This window comes from Tupaia chinensis, unplaced genomic scaffold (assembly GCF_000334495.1).
Source record: "Tupaia chinensis unplaced genomic scaffold, TupChi_1.0 Scaffold000625_1, whole genome shotgun sequence".
Taxonomy (NCBI): Eukaryota; Metazoa; Chordata; class Mammalia; order Scandentia; family Tupaiidae; genus Tupaia; species Tupaia belangeri.
Window position 1 is genome coordinate 1,063,248 of NW_006160145.1, and position 9,397 is coordinate 1,072,644.

General features: G+C 45.7%; 1 protein-coding gene across 1 annotated transcript in view; it reads left to right on the top strand.

Moving 5' to 3' along the window:
• Positions 1–9,081, top strand: part of HSD17B12 (hydroxysteroid 17-beta dehydrogenase 12) — a 216,343-nt gene extending 207,262 nt beyond the window's left edge. Inside the window, exons 10-11 of the mRNA XM_006159131.3 lie at positions 7,856–8,005; positions 8,239–9,081. Of these exons, the coding sequence (XP_006159193.1) occupies positions 7,856–8,005; positions 8,239–8,343 (255 nt within the window). The 3' untranslated portion in view covers positions 8,344–9,081. The remainder of the gene's footprint in view (positions 1–7,855; positions 8,006–8,238) is intronic.
• The last annotated feature ends 316 nt before the right edge of the window (positions 9,082–9,397 follow it).

Here is a 9,397-nt window from a genome sequence, read left to right on the forward strand (position 1 = left end):
AAAAAGAAAATAGCTGCTAATACCCACTAGAGTTCAAATGCCATATGCTTTAACTGTTAATATTTATTTAATCCTCATAATTTTACAATAAGGAAAATGCAATATCCCCCAATTGCAAGGGAAGAAACTAAGACTTAATCATTGTGTGTTTTGCTCGCACAGCTCATAAGTGTTCAAGCTGGAATTTCAACCCAAATTGGTCTGATTTCAACCAGTGCTAATTTTCCCTTTGCTCCCCCAGCCCCTTTCTCTCTCATAGCCTAAACTCAGTCCATCAGGAAATCCTGCTGGCCTTAGGCTAGCCTTGAAGCACCTCCACCATCTGACCCCTTTTCATGACCTCCATTGCCACCACTCTTATCTGAGCCACCCGGATGTCGTGCCCTGGACATTTTTTTTTAAAGAATTATTTTATTTAAATTTTATTTATCATTATTATTTTAATTTGCTGCAGGGGACACACCCTCACCAGAGAGAGAGAAAGAGAAAGTGACAAAACAGGCCGCCAGGTCTGGGACTTGAAGCACTGTTGAAGTGGTTCAGCACACCACCCTCTGGCTCCTGCCCGCCCTGGGTGTTTTCCGGTTTTCTCCTATCTGGCCTGCCGGCGCCTGTCCCTGCCCTTTAGCCCCCAACGGTTTGCTCACAGCAGCCAGTGTGATCCTTTAAAACAAATCGAGGCCCAGCTGCTGCGGTGCAGAGGTAATGCGTGTGCCCTGGAAGGCTGGAAGCTGTGTGGCCGACCACAGACTCGGTTCCCTGGGGCATTGTGAAAATATTCCGGGTACACACATCAGAGAGCCCAGGATCCTGAGAAGCTAGATAACCAGGGAGAAGGAACTGCTGCACGATGAGATCCCACCAAGGTGCTTCTCCGTCTGCCTCTCCCTCTCTCACACGCACATACATCTTCTCTCTCACACGTGTGCATGCTCTCTCTCACCCACAGGCTCTTTGTCATAAAAATGTAAAACAAAATCCAGTCCGTTTACCCCATGCTGAAAATTCTCCAGTGGCTTCTCATCTCGTCTCTTTGGGAGTAAAACCACGATTTCTTATGACCCACGATGCTCTGATTTCAATCTTCCACATGATCTTGCCCCCGCGCCCCACCCCGCTACCTCCTGGCCTCCTTGCAGTGCCCCAGACACCGAGCACCCTGACCCAGAGCCCCTGCACTTGCTGCTGCTCCACTCCTGAGGCCCTCTGTGCAGCCACCCTGGGCTAGCTCTCCCCTGTTCAGATCTGTGCTCATGTGTCACTGCGTCCAAGAGACCTTTCTCCATCAGCTGCAAGGGCTCTATTATCTCTCTCCCTTTGCCAGGTTGATTTTTCTTTTTCATCACTGCCTGCCAGTACATATGTCCTTTTAATTCATGACAGAGCACCTGTGCGTGCACTTGCTGGTGAGCACGTGAAGGAGCGAGTGAGGCGAGCACTTTCATGGGTCCAGTCATGCTGCAGTCCCCTCCAGTTCAGTCCTTCAGCTCTTCAGCACTCATACACATGCGTGGGCACCAAACACATCACCGCTGTGCCTCAGAGCTGGCCCATCACCTGCCAATATTGTGTATATAGTATACCTATCTATATAGATCTGTATATATGTGCATCTATCTGTGTAGAGATAGGTAGGTAGGTAGGTAGGTAGGTAGATAGGTAATTTACTTGTGGTTAGCGGTCCTCTCTATAAGCTCTGAAGGATGTGAGACTGGTTTTGTTCGTGACTGTATTCCCATTGCCAAAAACGTTGTGATTAGGTACTCAGAAAATACTTGGCTGTTCAGTGAACGTTTGTTGTGAGGCTATGCTGTTCTTCCTTTCGTTCCTCAAATGTCAACAAATTTCATGGTCGGAGGTAGGTCTTCTGAGGGGTTATCCGGTAACCAGCAAATTGTCAAGGATTTGCGTGGTGCAGAAGGCTGTCTTTTGCGCCCGTTCGTTTGGGGTGTAGGTGCTAAGGTTCATACCTCACGTCATCATCAGGCCTCCTTTGTTTGCCGTGGACTAGGGGATCTCTGCATCCTCAGACGGTTTCTTTTTTCCTGACATTTTCCAGAAAGTCTAGAGGTTCCTACCACTGAGATTCCAAGGGCCTTTGGAGGAACAGTTCATTTCATGGTGTCCAAGTAAATTAGCACGACTCCAGACCTAGGATACAGGTGTATTGTGGGAGTAGTGTTCAGCTTTATTATTATTATTATTATTATTAAGCCTTGAAATGGTGATGAATACATAGACTTACCGAAGTAAAGCTGCCCTAATATTCCTCACTGGATCCCGGTCTCTGCCTTGAGAATGTGTCCTGGCTACACTTCAATGACTTTTTTTTTTTTTCTTTTTTTAGGCTTTTGCCAAAGGATGTATGCTTTTCCCAGAGAGAGACAGACAGGGAAAGTGAGGACTCACACCCTCATCCCCAGTGGGGAGGCCACACTACAGTCCCTTCTCCTCCACTCTCCTCTTGGGATTTTGGGCACACACACCGCTGGGGTGATTTTTAAGCCACAAGGCCCAGGACTCGAACTATGGTTGGACATGTAGGAGTCCAGTGCCTTAATCGCTACTCCATTTGCTGGCCCCACTTTAATGCTTATTAAAGGCACCACATCTAGGATCCTATCCTGTGAGACAGAGCCTAGCTAGCATCCTCTAGGTCCATATTTTCTCAGAACATTGTTGTAAGTTGTTCTGGTCATTTTAGAACTTGAGAAGGCACGGTGAGCACACAGGTGCCTGTGTGTGGACGGTGTTCTACCTTGTGCAATTCCACGGGTCAGTGTTTGCTTCTTGAATATCTACACGTAGCTTTGCGTGTCATGGCATGACATGGTAATAACCTCCTATCCCGAATCGAGACCTTCCATGTGGCTTTGTGAAGACCAGATAACCTAAGTGGTGAGGGAAAAGATACCAAGCTGTCACCAGGATTTTTTTTTTTTCAGGCTGAGCAAAGGACAAAGCATCAACAACTTTGTTTTATGGTCTAACTAAGTACTTTGAGTTTGGAATTCCAAATTTGAAAACCCGGACACTTCCCCACAGTTGTGGCTGTCGAGATCAGGTTTGATCTGGGTTGGCAGTGTTTATATCAACGACTTGTTGAGCTTAAGCAACTTTTAAAATTTGTTCTGCTCAAAAGAGTTACTCTGAAAGTGAGTTTATTTTAATGCATTCTCTGTTGCTTAATAACTGGATACCTGAATCTGGATGACTCATAAGAATAAAGGTTATTCAGCTCCCGGTCTGGCGAGCCCAGGCCTCTGGGCCATATCTGGTGAGGGCCGCCTTGCTGACGGGAATTCCACAGAGTCTCAGTGTGGCAGGGAACGTCACATGGTGAGACCAAGTAGTTATTTGTGGTCAGCATACCCTCTCCTGGAACACATCGGCGTGTCTGTGTCTGTCTCCTTACACAGTTACTGGGAACGGGGGCCAGCAGGTGGTGTAGTGGTTGAGGGGCTGAACTCCATGGGCACCTGCGGTTTGAGTCCGGGACTCAGCAGCTTGAAACTCACACTGGGCACGTGTGTGTGTGTGCCCAAAATCCCGAGAGGAGAATGGAGGAGAAGGGATTGTGGTGTGGCCATCCTCCCGGGGAGTGATTTCTCACTTTCTCTCTCTCTGTCTCTCTCTCTCTTTCTCTCACTGTCTCTCTAGCCAGCACACACACTCTATCTAGCAAAAACAAAACAAAACAAAACAAAACAAAAAAACAACTCTCTTAACAGCTACCGGGAATCAGTCACGGGGGCCTCCACCCTGGTGACCCCATTCAATCCTAGTCACCTCCCAAAGGCCACCGTTCGGTACTGTAATTGCATTAAGCCTCCACAGGCTCACCTCTATTACAGAGGCTCATGAAATTTTCGCACATGACTTTGGGGTCAGAGGGGAGAGAACACACCCACACCATAGCTGAGTATCTTCTTGACCCGTTTTCTATAGTGCTTTCCTCAGTAATCAGGAGAAATGATGAACTGCCATTTGTTGGCTTTCTGTTCAACAGTTAAGGGTGTACCCACATGACTTTCTGACATAAAAAGATACCTCATTACTTTGGCATAACTTGAACTACTCCTTTTTAAATTCTTGAAAGCAGTTGGATATGTAAGTTTGCCTTTTTTAGATGTCTTGCGTAAGTTCAAAAATAGCTTAAATTTTGGCTTAAACTCTCATCAACTTCCTCTTGTCATTTTCTGGACTGTCCCAGGGCAGAGGGACCCAGTACCAAGTGCTGTTCAGAATGCCTAGCTGTTGTGCTAGTCCGCCCAGCAGGTTTTCATCGTGCCCCGGCTTGCTTCAGGTTCTGCTCTCAGCCCCAGACCAGAGTGGTGAGGAAGGCCACGTCTCCGTGGCACTCGTGGCCCAGAGCTCGATGCCATTCAGTGGTTGGGCTCAGCTCTGTGCACTGTTTTGCCTCCCTCCCGCCACCGCTTCACGCATTTCCTGTTTGAATCCAGGTGAACTCCACGCGATTCTTTGGAACATCATGCTCTGGGCCAGGCCTGACGTGCTGGGGTTGATCACTGTGCATTGAGAGCTGGATCTCACCTGGCCCACCACAGTTCAAATCCCAGCCCTCGTGGTTTAGGAAACATGCCAGGCACATGTGCGTGCACGTTCAAAGTCCAACAGCATAGGATTGTAGAGCGAGGAGAATTATGGCATGACCCTGGCCTGTTGCGAAGTTCTCTCTCTTCCTCCTTCTGTTTGGCAACAACAGCAAAAAAGCAGACTCGCTTAGGTCTCCTCTTCTTGGTTCGTGCTGTTCCCTTATTTGTCCACCTGGCTAGCTCTTCCATTTCATTCACGACTTAGCTCAAAAGTTATTTCATCTCTGAGTCCTTTCTATTCTCGACCAGGCCGTGTCAGCTGCCTTGACTGAAACCACTGTAGAAATAAACACCCCCCTCTGCTCTAGAAGTTTCATTTTTAGTGGGAAAAACATAAAACCTGAAATCTCTGAGTATGCATCTCTTGTCCCACCCTCCAAACCAGGGGCATCTCCAGACCGTCTGCACAGTGTCGCTGAATGATGAGTTAACATGTGGCACCATCCAGTGGCCTAGTCAGGCAGCACACGCTAATTCTCCTTATTAAGGGGGAGGGGGAGGGGAAGGATAGAGGAGACAAGGAGTGCGATGCCATCTTCATCTCGAGAAGCTCAACACTCTGTGATACCTTCCACACACTGGTGATCTGTATATGGGATTTTTGTTTAATTTGCTGCAGGGCACATGCACTCCCTAGAGAGAGAGACAGAGACAGAGAAAGAGAGAGATCATTGCCAGGGGGCATGACCACGCCACAGTTTCTTCTCCTCTGCTCTCCTCTCCGGATTTTGAGTATGCACGCACACGCACCTGGTGTGTTTTACAAGCTGCCAGGTCTAGGATTCAAACACACAGTTGGCCAGGTGGGATGCAGCCACCTTAACCAGCGCACCACCTGCTTTTCCCAGGAGTAGTTTTTAAAATCATGCCTCTGTTCTCTCTATCTGGGCTAGAGTAGGTTCCTGTACTCTGTTAGGCTTGGTTTGCTCCCAGCTCTGCTTAACAGACGGACTTCTCTTCGCTTACTCATGGTTACAGCCATACTGAACTCTGTGTTCCAGACTTTGCGGTAGTCGGGGAAGTTTCTCCCGTCTGTGCTTGCATGTACTTATAGAGTTAAACATAGCCTTGCAGCAAAATGGTTTTAAAACTAAAGACCTTTTTGACCAAAAAAAAAAAAAAAAAAGTTTGCTAAATTGGGGATAAATGTATAGTGATAATTCCAACAAAAGGAATTCTCAGAAATGAAAAGTTACCTTATCAGTGTTGGCCCGAGTATTAAAGATGTTAGTGAAGTTACCTAGTGTGGGTTTGTGGCTGCAAGGACCGGGAGAGAGGACAGTGACAATGGTCACGCCCCTGGGTTCTTGGTTCTTAACTGGTGAGCAAAAGTTGCAGCCTATCTTTATTCTTCAACTTGGACTTAGGAATGGGAAAGATACAAAATGCAAAATTAGAGAAACACATATATGCACAAAACCTCAAAGACATGGAACCACTCCTAACAAGTCTCAGCAGGGAGGAAATCCACAGCACAGAGCAGATCCTATTTTGATTTCCACCTATCATCATGACATTTTTTATTTTGACCACCACGTATTAGAACAGAGCCTCTTTTTTAAAATGGAAATATCATTTTAACTTATGCCCTTTCCTTTCACACGTGTGAGATAAACAGAATATATACACTCTTGGTGAACTACCACGCATAAGTTATTTCAAAATGCAGAAGGAACGTCTTCTATCGTGACTCAGGACTGGGCTATAATAACATCCTTTTCTGTGTTGTGTTGAATCCCATCCAAAGGAAGCAAGCATAAGCAGTGAGGATCTGAACATGAGTGAAGTGCCTCTGAAAAATCACATTTAGGGCCAGGCCTTGGCCTGGTGATTACGTGGGCTGGAGCTCACATGGCTGACTGTGTGGCCCAAGTCCTGGACCTGGCACCTTGAATAAAACACACCAAGCACATGTGTGTGGGCCCAAAATCCTCAAAAGAGAAGAAAAGGAGGAAAAAGGATTGTGGTGTGACCATCCCCCAAGGGAGGTGCTTTCTCGCTCGCCAGTGAGCACACTCACCCTCTTTTCAAAATTGTTTTTGAGGGACCAGCAGTTAGCGTAGTGGCTATGTTACTGGACTCCCACGTAGTCGACCGTGGTTTGAGTCCCGGATCCGGTGGCTTAAACTCACACCGGGCACGTGTGCGTGCATGCCCAAGATCCCAGGAGGAGAATAGAGGAGAAGGAATTGTGGCATGGCCATCCCCCCTAGAGGGGGATTTCTAACTTTCTATCTCTCTGTCTCTCTCTGTCTTTCTGGCAAGCGCATGTGCCCTGTAGCAAAAACTTTTTTAAAAAAAAATTGTTTTTGAAAAATCACACTTGTCAGGAGTCTCTTAATTACCCACACCCCCCAAAATAAAAATGAAATAGGAGACTGGTCCTATCTTACCATTACCAACGTTAATAAACTCAGTAGCAGAATGCTTAGACCCTAGGAAAGAAACATGGTAGCCTAAGGTTGAGAAAAGGAAATAGAATCTTAGAAGGAATAAAGCTGATAGAAAAAGATGAATAATTAACCGTAAGTTGTGGGGAAAATAGTATTTTCCTCTTTTTTTCTCTTTAGGAAGATGAAAATGTCAAAAAGCTCCTACTTGGTGGTTCCGTAACAATGTTCAGTTTAGTCAGTGTAGACATGGTGTCTTATCCTGAATCCCGGCTCTCTAGAGTTCTAGTTAATGCCTTCCTTTTAAAGGTTTAAATGGTATATTTTGGGGGCCAGCAGGTGGCATGGAGGTTAAGGCAGCTGGATCCTACATATCTGACTTCATGGTATGGCTCCAGAAGCTTGAAAATCATGTTGAGCACGTATCTGCGCATGCCCAAAATCCTCAGTGGAGAGTGGAGGAGAAGAGGTTATAGTATGGCCAACCCCCAGGGGCTGATTTCTCACTTTTCTTCTGTCTCTCTCCTCCATCTCTCCGGCAAGAACACACACTATAGCAAACTGAAAAAAAAGAGAAAAAAAGTCTACTTCTGATTATTTTAATACTTTCTTAGTCTTAAATTCTTTTTTATTCCTAGATTGATTTGTGACCGCTTGTTTTGGTTTCTGCCACCATGTTCTATAAGGCTAGTTTTAGGGAGCTGCTTCTCTTTTTTGTCTCTCTAAAGATACAAAGTTTAAGTTGCCTTGGAATGTTTCTGTGAATTAAGTCTCAGTGTGAATTCTGAGGTTGTGTCCTTCCTAATCAGTGGCGTGTTTTTTTTTTGACGGGGCATATTGTCTTTCTAGAGTGTCCTTCCAGGCTTCGTAGCTACGAAACTGGCTAAGATCCGGAAGCCAACCTTGGATATACCCTCTTCGGGCACATTCGTGAAGTCTGCCATTAAAACCATCGGCTTGCAGTCGCGGACCAACGGGTACCTGATCCATTCTCTTATGGTACGTAGATTTTTCAGTCCCAATCATTTCTTTCCAGTTGCGGGTTTTCTTGCCCACTGAGTCACAAAATAACATGTGAAATATTAGCATGTGTACGTTATCTAGATTTATTTTAACTGTACAGCAAAGAATTTTGAAATGTATCTGTAAATGCAACAACAGTCAGAGCGTAGGCTTCGATGTAGCCCGAGTTGTTGGCTGTCATTCACATCGCCTCCTATTTCTTCCCCCAGGCCTCTGTCCTCTCAATCCTGCCTTCCTGGATTTTTTATAAAGTAGCCATGAGTATGAACAGATCCACGCGGGCTCGCTATCTGAAGAAGAACAAGAAGAACTAAGCCTTGACAAGTACATCGAGCAGGTCGGCCAGGTGCTCCGGCCAATGTCTGCTCCCTGCAAGGCACACCGCCAGTCTCGAAAACGTGTCGTTGTCTCAGTAATTACTAATACAGCTAAATGTCATCCTACTCGGGAGGAAAGCTGAGCTGCTTCTGGAGTTTCTGACATATATTCTAGATGCTACTGGGAGCTGTTTAAAAGTTTAATAGCAATGCTTATATCCAATGTATGTTGGACTGATATTACCCAGAACAGCTTAACAGGAAGGACTATAATGAAAACAGTTACAGAACAGCAGAGTAAGACAGAAAACTCAAAGTTGTCATCTGGCCCAAATGCCACCGATCACCATTTTTGTATTTTCTCTGACATTTACTATAAAAATGTAACAGCCAACTACTCTTTTTTGTTTTTGCCAGTTCAAGGGGATTTTAAATTCATTGATTTGCTTAGTGAAGACATGCGGCAATTGACCTAGATCTCTGTAAGCTTTTCTGGGAGTATGATCCAGCTTGTATATTTGTACAGAACTGCTCTTACTGAACCCCTGACACCCCCCCCAGGTGGCCCACGGGGACCCCAGCCCTCTTTGGCCTTGAACTGTACCAATATTGCTCACCTATATGACAGGGGCTATTCCAGTCATAGTCATGATAACATAGAAATGACTTAGCTTTAAATTGGCTCGCTAGAGGTACTAACCCAATTAGTTTTCATTAAAGATGATGTTACCATGATGTGGAATGAAAATATTTCTTTCGTGCTTGAAATTAAGGCCATATTTATACTTGCTTAACATAAATCGAGACTGACTGTTATCCTGCCACTTAATTTGCATTGGGAAATTGCCAAAAAAGAAGTCCATACTATGTGGGACCACCAGATGGTGTAATGGTTACATCGCTGGACTCCCACATGGCCGACTCCGGTTCAAGTCCCAGACCGAGTGGCTGGAAACTCACACTGGGTGCATGTGCGTGCATGCCCCAAATCCTGAGATGAGACTGGAGAAGAAATTATTGCAGTATGGCCATTCCCTCTGGAGGATGATTT